Source organism: Parasteatoda tepidariorum, chromosome 12, assembly GCF_982258835.1.
Source record: "Parasteatoda tepidariorum strain Cologne lab strain chromosome 12, Ptep-v5.0, whole genome shotgun sequence".
Taxonomy (NCBI): Eukaryota; Metazoa; Arthropoda; class Arachnida; order Araneae; family Theridiidae; genus Parasteatoda; species Parasteatoda tepidariorum.
In genome coordinates this window covers 21,011,902-21,030,222 of record NC_141766.1, presented here as the reverse complement: position 1 = coordinate 21,030,222, position 18,321 = coordinate 21,011,902, and the positions used below count along the sequence as shown (strand labels likewise).

The following is an 18,321-nucleotide window of genomic DNA, read 5'->3' as shown; positions in this document are numbered from 1 at the left end:
GTCATAATAAAAAAAAAGCATTATAATTTTTATTGTATCATTTCTAATATTAGGCGGCACATTTTAAGAATTTGGCGGCTCACAAAACTGCCGCGGCACAGTGGTTGAGAATCTCTGTACCAGGCAGTGGATGCTCAGACTTTAGACCGAATGGCCCTTTTTTTTTCTCCTCGTAATTAATCAAATTTGTTTGTCCATGTGCTATTTGCAAATTAATAAAAATATTTGGCACTAAGCTTTACAGTTAGTTATGCATTAAGTATTTATTTAGAGTCATCTTGTAATTTTATAGAAATAAACACCATAAATAAAATATGGTTTTATAATATGTAATTAAGTTTGGTAAAGTTTAATAATTTTTTCATGATACCTTAGAGCATGGCCTAAAATTAATTTATTCACTTAAACCCGCTTTTCAGTTAAGTATTTTTTTAATTTGTGTGTGGGTAATTTTGAAAACCAGAATTTTCAGAAAATCGTTATCTTGTGAATGGGAAAATTGAAGTGAAATATATAAATACTATATATTTTGGTTTTATTATCCAGTATTTGGAGGGATTTTTTTTACCATACAGTAATCTAATTTTTTCCTCTGTGTTAACTATTTTGCTAAAATTGTGATCAAAGTACTTTCAACTGGGGCAACAGCTAAAAGGTGAAAAAAATTTGGTTAATATATTTTTTAAAACTAATTATGCTGTTAGGATTGGAGGTGGGTTTGAAGTATTAAAATATTTAAATACTGATGTGCTCTGCATTCGACTTGATTACCCTTAAAGTTTATATATTGTACAAGATAATTTTGAAAGGTGACATAGCTTCTCGCCAAAGGTGGTTAGTATAAAAATATCTTACAATATGTTCACTAATAAAAATTACCTAACTTCTTTTTTTTTTTTTTTTTTTTTTTTAAACTGCAGCTAAGAAAGAAATCTTACAACTGGATTTTGATCTTTTTAGTGTTATCTAACATATGGTTATTTTTAATTTCTGTTAGAGGAACTGAGGAAGTTTCACTTTAAAATTTCTTCATGTAAACAAATAAGCTTTCGTGAAAAATTTCACTATGAAAATATATTCATTACACAGTTGAAGTCAATTTGCTCATAAACATTGCACCACATACCATCTCTATCAAAATAGAAGCTGTGTTAATTTTTCTGAATTCTGGCAATCAAATTTTAAACTTATTTTGACTGTTTGTCATTGACATTTAAGCTTACAATGAGAAACATTTCAAAGATGCCATCTCATGTATTTGAAATGCTATCAAATTTACATTTTAAAAGATCTTATTATATTAAGATAAAGTTTCTCTCTTGAGAAAATTCATTATGAAAGTAAGTTTATTATATATTTAAAATCAATTAATTATGCTATTTACATGAAAAATTAAGCTTAAAGCAAGCTAAATAATTTTTTTTTTAAATTTAAAAAATCAAAACTCACTCTGGGCAAGGAGGAAAAGAATAGTGTATAGCGATTAATTTTTCGAAAATATGATTTCCAAAATATTTCAAAGAAAAACAATAAAAATTGTACTAAGCAGATTTTTATTTTTCTCTTTAATTTTGTTAAATATTTAAATGTAAAACTTACTGAAATGATGGATGCATTTTAAAATAAACATTTAAATAGGAAAAATATGCAATAAGAAACAGAAGTTCTACTTTCTATCAACTAAACTTAAAAAATAAATAAGATAAACTGAAACTAATCATGATATTTTGCTTTATTATATGAAACAGCTTTACAAGTCTAGAAATATATATTCCTTAACAAGTAATGCAAAAATAGAATGGTCAAGAAATAAATACAATAGAACAAAAAATGAATTTGTTATCACTAATATATTTTTCTCAAAGATTCCGAAAGAGGAGAGCGTCTGCTTCTGGTTGCTAATGGCAACCAGAACTGACCTAACCGCACCGATCGTTCCTAAATTACGGTGTGAACTGAGATCACGTGACTAGTTCGCTTTCGTGTAACCAGTGTCACCGGTGCGAATATTGGAACGCAGCCAATGAATCGATTGTTAGTTAGTAAAATTCCTTGTGAAATTATTATAATTTAGTAATTTAAGTACTAAAATAACATTGTTTCTGATTTATCCGGCAAATTTTTACACTAAAAATATTTTAAAAATTAGATCTGGTCACTAAAAAGCCTGATGAATAAACCCGAACAGAAATTTTTTGTTTAAAATCTAGCTGCTCTACAACTCAGCTTAATAAATCAATCGGTTGTCGTTCGTTAAATGAAATATTTTCAATTTTATGATAACAACAAACTGATTCAGATTAAAAAGTAACTTAATAATAATGAAAAGGAATCTCACACGAACGAAAGTAAACTCAAAACTTGAAACAATTAATAAATTTGAGTAAACATAGTCAATGTCGGTGTTTTTATTGTGAAAATAATGAAATTTTTAGAAAGTAGAAGAAAAATGACTTTCCTTGATGAGTAGCTGTACATTTGAAAGTTTCGTTAATTTCCTGAGATTAAATTTTTTCTTAATATTTCATTGAAGTATCAACTTTAGCCAGTTATAATGTCCTCTAGAGTGTAGGCATATCCTATTTTTGCAATTATATTCATGACTGCAATTTTAAGAAGTGTATAACAAATATTACGCCAGATTATTATTTAGATAATAGCAGTAAAATTTCACAAAAAATTCAGGGAACTTATTTTTTTTTCTTCCGGAAATGCTGAAAGAGCTATTTAGTTTTGTGAAGTTATCTTAAGTAAAAATTTTAGTGTAATATTACTGGTATCTCTTCTGTTGTGTTAATTTTCTTTTCTTTACAATTTACTTCATGAAATAATTAAATACTTTGTTAAAATTAGAGTGATACTTTTGTTTATATAAGCTGCCAATTGCAGTCATCATTTAATATCTTTGCAGTTAATCCTGATTATTTTTCTTTTGAAGCAGCTTTGAATATTGTTACCTTTTGTATTTACTTTAGAAGCTTTTTTTTTTTGTATACATTATTTATTCAATGTCAGACGTGTATTTGTACAGACATTTTCATAGTCCAATACTTTGCTCCCTAATGATTAAAGCTTACAATGTTAAGAAAAGAAGGCATGAAATGCTTGTTTAGTTGTTAAATGTTGTGTTGAACATTAAAAGGGCAATATATTTGTCCAATTTCTTAAACACTATTTTTGAGCTGTGTTCATTTTCATAAAAACACACATCAAGAATTAAAAGCTCTCCGTCAAGATTCTGATTGATTAATCCTTCTGATTATAAAGAAATATTATTTGCCCTTTTGACAATAAAGTTTACCAAAGAATGGCTATTGTCATATGTATGGGGAAATTTCCGTATCCTGATCTGTGGCAGAATAATCGCCAAGTCTCAATTTCTAGGAATCGGCCTGAGAGAAACTTAAAAATAAAAATCCCACAAATGCATTCTTTTAATATTATTTTATCCTAAGCATTGAATTTTATCACATTCATATATATATATATTATATATTATATATATATATATATATATATATATATATATATATATTGTTGTTAAACTTTATTGCATAAAATTACCTGTATTTGTTACTCATTTATCATCTATTCAGTATTAAAAATTAATTTGTAGTTTTCACCAAGCAATATGAATGTGATTATCAATAGTGAGCAGGGTTGGCAGGTTTTTGACATGTGACAGTTTTTAACAGTTTAAACCATGGTTTAAACCGTCACGTCAAAAACCTCACTGTCAAAAATGTCGAAAATGTCAAAAACCTATATTCATATGTGAAATTTAATTAATACATAAAATTTATATATTTTTTAAAGGATAGTGTTTCTAAATATGTTCTAGAAAAAAATAAATTTAAAATTTTGAAGAAACACTTATATTTTGAATAGTAACCAAAATCTTGTACTTTTGAAAACTCACATCTTTTGTAATATTATGTATTCATTTTCATGTGTTATTGAAAATCTGCAGTGATATTATTAAGAAATTTATTTTTAACCAAATTTAGTGTATAGCATAGATTATACTAAAAATTAGACATTTTTAAAGAATAATACTGTTAAATACACAGAGTAGTTAGTGTCGATTTACAGTATATTCAGCCTATTCATTTACTATGCTGAAAATTTAGTTTATCCAAATACTTGTGAATTTCATTTTGCTGAATACGATATAGTTTTGTTGAATATCTAAATATTCAGCTGTTGAATAATTACTTCTTGCTTTCAAGATATGCATTATTTGTATTCTTAATACAAGTGGAGAAAAAAAAAATTTAGAGATAAAAATTATTTTAAAATGATAAGTGTAATAATTATAAATAAATATAATAAAAAAATATGAATTATATTTATCATTATTCATAAATATAACTACTTTTAAATTCAAATTAACATATTGGATAATAAAGATACTCGGTATAACATTAAAAAAAAATTTTTATACACTTGTATCTTGTATCAAGTTTGTATTTATACAACATAACTTGTACGTTCCTTATAAATATTAGTTATATGTTCCTTATATGTCAAAAATGCATAGTAATAAACTTTTAATTTTCTTAAGTATCAAAAAGAAAAAAAAAATTTTTAAATATAAATATTTAAACAATTTTTGTGCAAAATTTTTCTGCACATGCATTTGAATATAAATTTCTGAGATTTTAAATCTGTTATTTTACCTTAATTTTAATTAAAAAATATTTTAAAACCTGCTGATTACCTATAGTATAATTAAATTTTAATATAATGCATGGCAACTGTTGGTAGTTTTGAAGTTTATATATTTTCTTGGCAAACTTCAGTTTTTGACATTTTTGACGGTTTAAACCAGTATTATACCCTCGTCATGTCAAAAACCACTTTTTGACGTCAAAAACCCAACCCTGATAGTGAGTAATGTTAAAAACCCTTATCCAACTTACTCAATCTAGATTTAAATAGGTTTAGATTTTAGTTGTAAATTTGCTACTTCATTGTTTTTTTTTTTTTTAATTTTTTGTAAAAAATTTTGCATATGGTCTATTATTTATAACAAGGAAAATAAATATTTATCCTAGAAATAAGTTTGAATGTTAAGAGCTATAAATATTTTTTATTTTTGTTTTTTTATGGAATGCAGAATACATGATTTTTGAATAACATGCATATAAAAAAAAATTTCTGTTTTAGGTATCCACAATTTATCAAAGGAAATCCCAAGTTGAGAATATTTTTGCCTAACTTTACGATGAAATTAATTAAACCAAAAATGGCCATACCTGAAAATCAAGTGCACTTTATAATTCCTTTGGCGTATGTTTTAGCTCTTGCTTGTTTTTACTCTTATTTTTATATTCTAAAGATGTTTTGATATTTTGTATTGTAAAACTGCTTTGTCTTTTAAGTTATGCCTTTTTAATTTATATTTTCATGATTCTCGAATTTAAAAATAGCTAAATGAACTTCAAATTTGTGGGGTTTGTGTAAATTGTAAAATGCAGTTTGTCTGATTTATGTTTCCCACTGTTTACTTGTAAATTAATAACTTTAAACTTAACATTTTTTGACATAAAAATTTATTGTACATTAAATATGTACTACACCTTAAAAAAGAAAAAAAAAACTTTAACCTAATATTTTGATTTGATTTTCCCATCTAAGATATGCTAGGTATTAAATTTAAATAAGTTGAGAAATCTGACCTAAAATATAAATAAAATATAGTTTAGTCTAGAGAGTGTTCAAAAATTTTATTCAGCCATATTTGTAAACATTTTTTCCACCAAAGTTGTAACTAAACTTACATTATGGTATATAAAACACTTTTATGCCCACAATTAGTTTCTTACAAAAAATAATTGTTAAACAGTTTGGTTATGTTCAAAAAGTGTTATTGAAATTAGTTTCTAAATTACACAATCTAACCTTTGTTGTGGCATAGCACTATTAGTAGTGAGGGGAGTCCAACCATTATTATATAAAGCAATGTGTGAGTAAGTAAGCTTCCAGCTTAGCTAGTGGTAGCCTCACATTTGCTGAACAAAGCTTCATGAAATATATGTTCCAATTAAATATCTATCAAGTGTAAGACATATAGATTTTTTTGAAACACAGTGATGAAACTGAAAAGATTCCAACCAGATCAAACCACACTCTTCCTGATGTTTGGGGTTGTGTAGTGTCCTAATTCAAATGGAACCTGTTTGATCATCAAACTCTGATTACCTACCACCTGTTCATTGTCATGAAGAAATCACTTGAGGGTACAGCACTCTGCTGATGACCAGGTACTTCAAGCCACTGTGAAAATTGTTCTAAATGATAGGCGGCTGAGTTTCATTCACTATTGATTCGTTAGTAAAACACTGATAGTTGCTTGAATGTACATGGAAATTATGTAAAAAATTAGAGGTCTGTTGTACCTTTCAGATGTAAATGAAATTTTTTTAAATCTATGCAAGTTTTCTATTTACAACAAAAACTGTGGTTAGTTTTCTGAGTTGCCCATAGATTTATTTGTATTCAGATTTTCTTCTTTAGTTTAGTTGAGTAAAAATACACAATTTAATATTGAAAAATTCTTGCACCTTTTTATTGAAAGATTCTTTAAACATTATCAGATTCACTTATAAACAAAGACAATCTGCTGTGCAATTGAAATAACAAAGTATGTGCTTCACAATAGATTTCGGAAAAAGGCTAAAATATAATTTCAAAAAAATTGATGAAACAGAATTAATTTTTGAAAGAAAAAAAATAGGTTTTTATTGGTTAACAAAACTGCCAATTATATAAAAATCACAATTTTGAATTTTTTGCTGCTTGATTTTTCTATTGCATAGCTGAAATTCTATCTTAAGCTTTTGTTTTGCACAATTAGTTTTAAAGATACATAAATAAAAAAGCAAGAAAAGGATTTTAAAAGTAACTTATATCAAGTTTGATATGTCAAGACAAGAAAAAAAGCATGCAACAAAATGTGAAAAATAATAGTCATTGTTAAAAAAAACATAAACATTAATATATGTAGAAATACATGTTATTGAACCACCGATAGATGGCGGAGTTTATCATTAGATTGTAACCGTAACTGCAAACTAAGATTTTGTAAAAAAGCAAGAACATCTTCATTGTAATGTAGTAGTAAAGTCTACCACTGTACCGTATTGATCATGTTAACTTTTTAAATATATTTTTGTTACTTACCCCTTGGTAATTATTATTGAGTAGTTTTCCTGTGCCATCAAGAAAACGAGAGAAAAGGATATATTCACTAATAATAGTAATAAATCTTTGGTGTATTTACCCTATTAGAATTGCTTTAAGTTGAAAAGCGAAAATATAAAACAGTATCAAAAACAACTTTATTTTTAACAATATTTTTTTTCTCTTATGTTCATTGTACACCTTAAACGAGGAACCTGCATGGTATTTTTTTTATTTTTTGATATAAAACTTCAAACCATTTTATGTTGATAGCCACCAATTTCAGTTTAGTGGGTTAACTAGTTATTTTGTGATTAATATTTAAAATTGCTCGATTAGCCACACCCCCTGAAACGCAGTTAGTTTCTCCATCTCGGCTGATGACGTCAAAATATAGGAAAAATACGACTCTCATCACCTTCTGATACAGTAAAAGCGCTTGCCGTCGCTTGTAGAACAGTGATAAACATTATCAAAAATAACTCCAAGCACTTACAGCATGTATTGTTTTATTGTATCACGTTGTAATAGCCTTACATTTAACACACCGTATAAAATTTAATAATATAAACATAAATATAAAAGTACCAAAAGGCGAAAAATGACAGGATTGGTGCAAAGCCATCAAACGTGATGACCAAAAAGAGGGGAATAAGAAATTGGGAACTATCTGAAACTTTATTATTTTGTTATAAAACCATTTTACAGTACTTAGTAATATTTTAATTTTATAAGAATGTTTTTCTTTTGATTAGGCTGCTCTGAAGAAATCATTCTTTATGCTGAATTAAAATGGTTATGAAATGATCTTTTTGAAATATGCCTTTTTCTTATTTTATTCTTTGAAAGGATTTTATTCTTAAAGAGTAATCGTGTACAGGTTATTCCTTTTTATAAATATTTTTCTTTAATTTAAATGACCTATTTCGTTTCATTCTGCTTTAACTTTCTTATCTAAAACATACGTCCTTTTGTTTTTTGCTTTATTGAAATCGAAATTTTAGAGATAAAAATAATTCTTTTTATTTTTGTGTAGTTGGGCGAAGGGAAAATGTAAAAAGAATTAAAATAAAAAATGGTAGTGGCTTAAAATCTTTTGCATCACTAAAAATTTCGAAACAGTTCTTATTTCTTACAACACTTTACAATGACAAAATTGATATTTTTGATTAAAAAATATCAATTCTCAAACCAAACATCCTTCTCTCTCTGCATTAAACCAGAAAGTTAACTCAATTTTGGCAATAATAATAAAAATATAAAAAAATATTAGAATAAAATTCCTTTGTAGACAACATCACCATACCTTATGACAAATTTAGGTTCGGCCAATTCTGTTTACCCAGGTACTATATACTGACGTCATAAGCGATCCCTGCCTCTTTTTGAGTCACATGAAGTTAGTTTTGTTTTAAGCTAATTTTGAGTTATGATTTTTAAAATTACAGGTCAATTTTGAACATACTGATTTGAATTTTGAGATTTTTATGTTATAGACTATTTAAAATAATCAAGATAATGTGATTACCCTACGCATGCAGGTTCCTCATTGCAATGAATTCATAAACAATGCATATTTTTTTTCTTTAAAATTAAAAATCTTGAAAATTTTAAAGTGGCTATGTTTTTTCAGAAAATGTAAAAAAGTGTAAAATTGGAATATATAATTTCTGGAAAATCTTGTATATTAGTATATATTAAAGTTAGTTAAAGTTTAACAGTTAAGTTAAAGTTTAACAGTTAAGTTAAAGTTTAACAGTTCAAACCTTCAATAAAACTGTTAGATTGAAAACCTCAAAAGTTGTATTTTTGTAAACATTTTCATTGATTTTACTTAACTTATATCTATTAAAATAAGAATTAAAATAGATACTTAACCCTCTAGTAGTCATGCTCATACAATGAATTTACCTATTTGTGTGACTGCCAAAGGGTTAAAAAAGGAAATGCTTTCAACTTTCCAAACTTGCTTCACTTTGAAATCCCATTTCAGAGAAGAATTATCGTCATAAGTGTTCTCACTGCACAAATAATATTTGGATATTCTTGATTTTTTAGGCTTATTTTTTTAAACTTTATTAAAACATAGTTTAAGCATAGTAAATAAATTGTTCACCCTTACTTATCATTTAATGGTTTAAAAAACATGCTTAATGTAATGAGTTTTCATGGCAGATTTGTCGTGATAGGCGTTTAAAAATTTAACTTTTGCATCTAAAACAATTAACTAAGGCCATATTTGTGGTCTGTTCCTAAATTTCTGCTGCTTAAATTCATTTAATAGTCATTTCTCTTAGGGTGTCTCGTATTAGTTCCACTGAAAGGGGTTAACACACCTAACCATAATACTCTAAAAACAGATCTTTTTTTACCAATCATCTATTTGTGTTCTAATTGATTGGTTTCTAGTTATTCTTTTGTTGTTGATCTATTTCTTTAAAAAATATTTATTCATTTGTTCTATCTTATGATGACAAATTTTTCTCAATTTAGCATCTAATATTTATGACATTGCACTGTAAGGAAAATCTGTCACTTATGTTATAGATGTTTAAAAGCAATTGATCTGTATTCTATTTGTTTTCACTTTATCTTCTATTTTTCAGAATGACTGGCCATGATTGTAAAAATTACCTCCAGCAAATCTACAAAGTTAATGTTGCTCAAGTTCATACCAAAATTATAACTGGAGATTTAAAACGAACTCACAAAAACTATATAATTAAAGATCCAGATTACAAGTTAGCCATTGTTAGTTTAGTAAGTTTAATTTTTATACATTTTCTGTGTTAAAAGCATATAATTTACATTAAATTTTGGTCTGAATCTAGGACAAACTTTGCCTTTTACAAAATTTGATGGCGAAGAATTCCAAAATTTTGTACTATGCTTTTTGTTCAGTGTCTTGACAATTTTTTCCATGTAGTAACTATCTCGTGATATTTTATCTTATTGTGATTCATGTACCTATCCAACTTCATATCAATATAAAACAGGTTGCGCAGTTCTAAATACATAGCCATTGGTCCCAAAATTTTGGAGCCCCTTCCTCCTTAACCCCTTTAGCCAAGAACTGGTTGATGGAATACTTAATTTTTTTTTTTAATGTTTGATTCAAATATTTTCAATGAATCAGTGGAAACCTGAAATATAGTCAGAGAAGTGATTTTGGTAAAAATGCCAGGCAGATATTTCTTTCCCGAAACCTTGAGAAATCCTTCAAGATTACTAATTTTAAAATATGCAGTTATAATAAGTCTAATTAGAAACTCTTAATGAGTATTTAAAGTTGCAACTTTTTGTTGCTTGCCCTTGCATCTAAGTTTTTCAAATTATGATGTAAGCTTTTCAAGGCATAATGGAATGAATTGAGACTGAAAGTGACATTAATTTTTATAATTGTTTTGACTACTCTACAAGAAATAACAAATAGCAAAAACTTGTTCCATGCATAATTGCAGTACTAAAAACTTCATCTACCACAGTCCTAAAAACATTCAACACCCACTACTTAGAGTGTTATAAATGGATAAAATATAATTTATAATGCAGAGTGTTTTCATTGGAGAGAAGGGGATGGAAAAGAGATCTTTGAAAGTCCAAATTACTGTCTGTAAAATTAAAAGGATTGCCATTAAAGTTAAATTTGTAATTTGAAAAATGTTGACACATAATTCCCCCCCCCCCAAAAAAAAAAACTCTTGTGGCATATCTTGTAGCTCTAATACCTCAAAATTTGACACTTGGAACTGTCCATTAACCATACAAAGTATTACTGCATCTTATATATATCTTAGTATATTTGTAATTAAATGAATTTTCATTACTCTTGATTTATTTTATGAAGAAAAAAGAAACAGTCAATATTTTCTTAATAGTGAATTTAATAAAAAGTATGTATTGATAAGCCCTTCAATTATCTAATACTTATTTTTAACAAATGCTATTAAAAATCTTATATGAGTTATATTTGTTTTCAAAGTTTAATTAATAATATTAATTTAATGAAAAATGTTAAGAAACTAAAGTTAAGAAACTTTTTGATAAATTTCTATCTTATAAATAGAATCCTGTATCTAAATGAATTCTGATTAACTGATTTTTTAAAGTTAAAAAAAATTAATAGAATCATTAAACTGAATATAAATAATTTTAATTATAAATGTAATAATTTTTATTAATAAATCCTCTAAAGTCATCATTTTAAACTTGAAATAATTTCCCCTTTTCTTTGGCTGAAACATGTTGGAAACCCCACATATGTAGTAATAATTGATATTTTTTATTAGTAATTTACTTAAACTAATTAACTAAAATCAAATAAAAAGGTATAACAGAATTTTTTTATATTTGTTGAAATTTTGGAATTCATTAAACAAAGTTTGAAATTTATTATAAAATTGCAATTTTGCATAAATAATAATAATGTATAATCTTTTAAAAAGGATATTTTTTTTAAAAATTAGTTTTAGTTTCGACATCACTGGAAAATTAAATTATGATAAATTTTTTCTCAGTTTTAAATTATTATTTCATTTTTAAAGCAAACATTTTCTATGGATTTAAATTTAGTTAATAATAGAGTGTTAGTTCGAGGTTATATTTATTACACTTAAGCATTGTACAGATAAAATTGTTACATGATTTGAGTAGTAGTATTTTAAACATGATGGTTTAAGCCATGGTGTCGTAAACCTTACCTATCCTGTTTGAAAAATTTCAAGCTCATACTATTTGTGTCCTCACAGAATATCTACGGTAGTAAACTGACGAGATTTAAAGCTCATTTATTTTTAAATAGCTCCAATTCTGAAAATATTTTTGTTTTGCTACAAATTATGTTTTACTAAGTCAATCTGTATGTTTTTAACCTATATATTTATCAGTGATTAATTTATTTTTTTTTTATTAATGGAAAAATAAAATTAGTATATTTAATATTGCTGTTTATTAAAGAAATAAAGAAGTTTATAACTTAACTTTCTAGTAAGCACAAATATTTTATACTTGTAATTAATATCATTCCTATAGCCTTTGTCCATAAGTTTCAGAGTATTAGGAGTGAACTTACTACTGATGTACTCCAAAATTCTTTGTTTTGTGTTTCATACTTCCATCTTTAAAAACCAAAATTTACTTAGAGTACTTAACTTCTTTGCTGCAATATGGTCAGAGGAATGGAGCAATGATACTTGTGGGGTTAGGAAAAAAGTAAAAGGCAGTGTTAGCCCTTTCTCTTATTTGTAGGAAAAGTGTACCATTGCAGTTGGGTATGAAGCTAGAAACCAAAATCATACTTTTACTGCTTGGAAAAATGTTTGGACTTGACTTGTGGGAGATGCTGCAAGGTTGTAGAGATTTGTCATACTTCACTAGAATGAAATGTTAAGATGTGTTATATTTTTGCTTCAATAATATTGTTCATGGAGAATACGAGGGTTGCTATTTATATTTCTGGCCTAATAATGAAAAAACAAATATGTAGGATCAAAATTGGTTTTATTGTTTTTCAAAATATTCTCCATGATGATCAATACACTTTTGCATGCGTTTGAACCAATTTTCAAAGCACTTTTTCCAGTCCGATTGAGGTAACTCCAAAACATGCATTTTGAATGCATCAACCGCTTCTTCGGGGGTCGTAATTTATTTTTGATGTGTGGGAATAAGAAGAAGTCATTGGGTGCCAAATCAGGCCTGTACGGCGGATGACCCATCAGTTCGATCTTTCGCTCTGTCAGAAATGCCTTTGTTTGAGTCATTGTGTGAGAGCTCGAGCTCGCATTGTCATGATGAAGAATGATTCGCCTGTTCTTCTGCTTTTTTCGAATTTCTCCGATGACTTCTGGCAAACAAATGGTCGTGTACTATTCAGAATTGACCATCCTGCGTTGCTCTTGTTACCACATGACCGTTAATGCCGAAGAAACAGGCAATCATTTGTTTCGATGTGCTTCCTCGAACAACTTTTGTTGGTTTTGCCTCGTCTTGGAAGACCCATACAGTTTGCTGCTGTTTTGTTTCCGGCTCATATGCATAGATCCATGATTCGTCACCTGTGTAGATGTTATACACAGTCTTTGATGTACCTTGAAAGTATTTTTCCAACATTTCCTTGCAACAATCGACACGAGCCTTTTTTTGAGCGTTTGTCTGATTATGCGGGATCCAACGTGAAAAAAAAATTCGCTCAAATGTTCATGCAATATTTTATTGATGCTAGTCATACTAATGTCCAAAGACGCCTCTGTCTCACGGTATGTCACATGACAATCTTGCTTTATCAGTTCACACACAGCATCGATCTTTTCTGGCACAACGACGGATTTTGGACATTCTGCACGGGATTCGTCCTGGATCGAACATCGACCACAATTAAATTCCTTATACCAATTTTTTACAGTGCTGTAGGATGGCGCTTTATCGCTGAATAAAGAATTAAGTCCATCGAAGCACTCTTGTCTTGACAATCCACGTCGAAAGTTATGAAAAATAATGGCACGAAAATGTTCACGATTCAATTCCATTTTTTGAAAGAGAAGAACTTTTCAATTTACTTTCAACAACACAAATGAAGCTATAATGGTAAATGGTCTGCTGAATTTATGTTTAAAAATATCCAACTTTCGATTAAAATCGTCTGCGGTCGCCTAGCAACACTTACTGTTGCCAAGGCCAGAAATATAAATAGCAGCCCTCGTATATCTTTTGTGTACTAATTTAAATTTAATAAAACTAAATTTCTTTTATCTAATAATTATTTGAATTAAACATTAAACTGAAAAATTTATTAATACCTACTCTATAAATAGAGCTGAATAACATGAGTAAAACACAAATATTCATACAAAGACAAACATACTATAGTTTTGGTTTCTTCCACCATGAAAAAAAACTTGACAACTCTGGTTTGAACTATATTTTTAAACAATTATGGAATAATTTTGGACAGTAAGATTGATTGTTCAAAAATTATATTTCTGTGCTATTATGTGTTACTGTAATTGCCATTTATTATAGTCATTTTTAGTTTCATGAAGATAAAGTATAATATATTATGCATATATTTATTAATTTGTTTTGCCCAAAAAATTTTCAGGACTTTTACTTTGTGTCACAATTACCCTTAAAATTTAATATATTGCTTCATCAGGAATCATTGTGAAAAATAAAAAGTATTAAAAACATATTAAAATTTTCACATACTCTTTCTAATAGGCGAGTTTCTTGCTGAGGAATAATGCCTTTTAACGACCAAGAAAATTAGACATCCATTTTAAGACTTTTTTCATGGATACTTTTTAGAAGTTGAAGTTATGGCATTTGTTTTACATATTTTATGCTTGAACGGGGATTCAAAACCATATCATGACTCCCCCCCCCCCGGACCACTTGAATCAAACATGCACTTGCATGGCCTCAGTTTTTGATCACATGCTCAGTTTTAAGACATTATGGTTGAAAAGTAATTTTGTTAGGTCATAATGAACTTGTCCAAACTCTGTCAGCATAAATAATAATCCAATATTTAATGCTGGGTGAAGCCTTATTATTATTGCTGTCTTTATTCTATTTATTATTCAAATCCTTTTTAAGTTTATGTGTCCAATTTATTTATGTTGTATTAAAAGACCATTTAAAAAAAATATGTTTTAAAATTTTGTTGGGGAAAAATATTAAATAATATTTTTCTTCATAATTTTTTTAAAAAGTAAATTGAGCTAGTTTTGTAACTAAGGAACTGGTTTTGCCGCAAGTGACTAAGGTCAAAAATATATTTCCTTTTGCATGTTGATTTTTTTTAAAAACTGACTTTTGCACTATTTTTTTTCTTTTTATTATTTTTGTTGGAACAGGAAATATCTAAAAAAAAAGTTCTATTATGCATCTTATTTAATTAACATTAATTGAGCTATTGCATCTGAGAATGAAAGCAATTTTGTAAGTAAATAATGTATTAATTTATAAATTAATAACATTCAAATGGAAATTAAATTGTTTAGTTATTTCAGTGTCAGGTATTCAGTTAACTGAAAACACAAATTAATTCTTATTTGATTTCTAACTTATAAAACATGCAATAAAATACATTACCTTGAAACTAGATTTTTCAATTTACGCCAGTTATGCATTCAATTGCTTGATTATTTGGCCTCTTATTTAACTATATTTGGCATTCATTTTAAATTTTTGCATTCATTTTATTTTTAACATCAAACATTTAGATCAAAATACTTAGTCAAATTAACCATTATATATTTATCTCTTAGCCACATGGACAAGTTTTTAAGTTTCCTGATCTTTTTCCTAAAGAAAAGCAAGAGAAAAAAGATAAAGATCAACAACGTTTAATGGATCAAGCTGAAGGCCTCGTGAAACAACGTGAAAGAAATTCAGATCGTATGGATGTACCTTCATGGTTTTAAATTATAGTTATTTTTATAATAATTTCTTTGTGTGTATGTATAATTACAGAGAAGAATGGTGTTAAATTGTACTAGATTTGTTTAAATAAAATAGTTTTTAATCAATTCGTGTAATTTTTAAGAAAAAAAACTTTCATGTTCCTTTTGTTGTAATATTTAAAATGCGAATAATGCCTCTTTTTCGTGTGTTATATTTGGTCTTAATTTATTGTCCATTGGTGCCTTCAAGTTTCATTTATCTATTTTACTTTCCTTCATATCATGAATTAAATAAATTAAAAATTTTACAAATTATTAAGATTAAAAAAGCATTCCTATAGCAAAAAGTAATTTGAGACTCAGTTGTTTACGAATTTCTAAGTTATGAGTTTTCTGTAACTGGCTTTAATTTAATTTATTAAGTTATATTCAAATGAGTCTTAGTGTAGCTGAATGGTTTTTGGGAATCTGAAATCTCTGAGCTCTTCTGTGCTAATTATCTCTGTAAAAGAGAATTTAAAAAAATTGGATTTGAATTGTTAGATAAAAGCATAAAATCTGATATTATAACTTGCTTTCTTTTTTTTAAGATGTTCTTTTTAAAACGGCTAAGCTGGCCATTCAGGAAGATTAATAAAATGAACTTTCCCATTTGGTCATCCAAAACCATATTATATGAAATCAACTGGTTTCCGTGTAGAGATTCAGCCAGTTGACAACGACAATGCTGACATGATTCTTGGGTCAGCACAAAATATATAAACATTTTATGGTATGTAAAAATTTCCGCATTGTGATGAAGGAAATAAGCATGTGAACGTCAAAAAATAAGATATTTTTTCTCCATACACAAAAATGACATCTTTTTTCTCCATACATGTATACAACAAAGGCATAAATTCAAAACAACCAGTGGTGTCACAGAAACCCTTCATAAAGTACTACACAAATCTACATTTTGTCATTTTATGGATTGAAATATGCATAAATAGAAAGAGATCACTGATTTTAATTGGATCTGAAATAATGCTCACTCAGTGCTATGCACTAACCTCAAATTTTTTTATTGCTAGAAACCGTCATAGAGTACCATGAAGACCATTTACCACATTGTATTGCATCTCCAAAATAACGGCTATATTTCAGCTGAATGTATGAAATTTTTTTATCATAACAAAAGCCTTAATTGAAATTTAATTAGGGAGTAAAGGCCAGTTTAGACGATCCAAGTTCTTGGACGAAGAATGATTGAAATTGATGGAAACTTGTTTTGTCTTGAGCTTGGATGGTGTAAACGATCATCCAAGTCCTTGGACGATAGTAGAACATGTTCTACCTTAACGAATCAGCGTCTTAGGTTTTGTGACGTCAACAAGCAGGCATCAGATTATGTCATTTTGTTGTCTGTTTTCATATATTTCAGTCCAAATAAATTGATCTGTTACAGTTTATTTGTGTTAATATGAATTTATTTAGTTATTTTAAACTTATGTAAGTATGATTTTATAATGTTGAAAATGAATAATACGTATATGCAAGTTTTTCTTCCGACCAATCGGTGACATTCAAGAACTTGGATAGTGTCGATGAATCATCCAATTTCTTGGACAGAGAAATTCCTCCAATTTCTCAGGTTCAAGAACTTGGATCGCGTAAACAGGCCTTAAGACAAAAAGCACTGGAAATTATTGAAAAAGTTTAAAGATCTATATCATTGAGGAAGGGAACCCATTGCAAAACAGCTTTATTGTATTTTCACTGTTCTTATCAAATATTGTCTCTATTTCTGGGAAATGTTATCGATAAAATTTCATGTTAATGAAGCACTTATCGAAATTTTATTACTGCACCCTGTAATGCCAGAAATAGATAGAACAGCTATTTGATAATTTGTCATTTAAACTTTACACTTAAGTTGTTAAAACTGTGATATAGAACAAAATGAACTGTGGTAGAAAGTATGGAAAAAATTTTCTCCTTTTAGCTACGGTTTAAAAAAAATCATTTACTTTAAAAGTTTCAGACTGAATTGGTATTGTGTTAATTTAACCTTTATTTAGGAGGAGCAATATAGTGTGAACGTTTTTACTGAGGTGACAAAAGTCGTAGGATATTGTGTCAGACCTCCTCTAGGAACTGCAGCAACTTGACCTGGTATGGACTCAACAAATAATTGGAAGTCTCTTGAGTGAACATTCAGCCTCAATAAATGGCCATAGTTGTGAAAGTGTTGCGGATGCAGGATTTTGTGCACAAATTGACCGTTCGATTATATCCTATAAAGATTCAATGGGATTCATGTCAGGAGATCTAGATAGCCAAATCATTCATTAGAATTGTCCAGAATGTTCTTCAAACTAGTCGCGAACAATTAAAGGCGCGGTGACATAACACATTGTCATCTATAAAAATTCCATCATTATTTGGTCACATGAAGTTCATCACTGGCTGCAAGTGGTCTCCAAGTAGCTGAACATAACCTTATTCAGTCGATCGTGGAGATATAAAGAAGGAGACTACTCTTTATTCTTCCCTGTAGTGACTGTGAAGTCAGTGTGAAAGCCCGCTGACCATATTACTTATCCAAAGAGAACATTCTTTCCTCGTATTTGGAACACATTTTTAAAGAAATAACCTCGTCTCTAATACATATTTCACCTTTTTTTTCTAACAATATGGATTATAGTAACCTCGAAAATACAGAAAAGCCAGTCTTGGTGCTTGAAATCTA

At 28.0% G+C, this 18,321-nt stretch overlaps 1 protein-coding gene across 3 annotated transcripts; it reads left to right on the top strand.

Annotated features, from left to right (window-relative positions):
- Nucleotides 1-2,234: 2,234 nt before the first annotated feature.
- mRpL23 (mitochondrial ribosomal protein L23) lies at nucleotides 2,235-15,716 on the top strand. Of its 3 annotated transcripts, none has more exons than XM_087156149.1 (4): nucleotides 2,235-2,348; nucleotides 5,170-5,292; nucleotides 9,792-9,945; nucleotides 15,456-15,716. In XM_087156149.1, exons 2-4 carry the CDS (start codon nucleotides 5,228-5,230, stop codon nucleotides 15,609-15,611), a joined length of 375 nt encoding a protein of 124 aa, XP_087012275.1. In that variant the 5' UTR covers nucleotides 2,235-2,348; nucleotides 5,170-5,227; the 3' UTR covers nucleotides 15,612-15,716. The 3 variants fall into 3 exon arrangements, with proteins under 3 accessions (XP_087012275.1, XP_087012274.1, XP_087012276.1); XM_087156148.1 differs by having other exon boundaries at nucleotides 2,238-2,568; XM_087156150.1 differs by lacking the exon at nucleotides 2,235-2,348 and adding an exon at nucleotides 2,548-2,750.
- The last annotated feature ends 2,605 nt before the right edge of the window (nucleotides 15,717-18,321 follow it).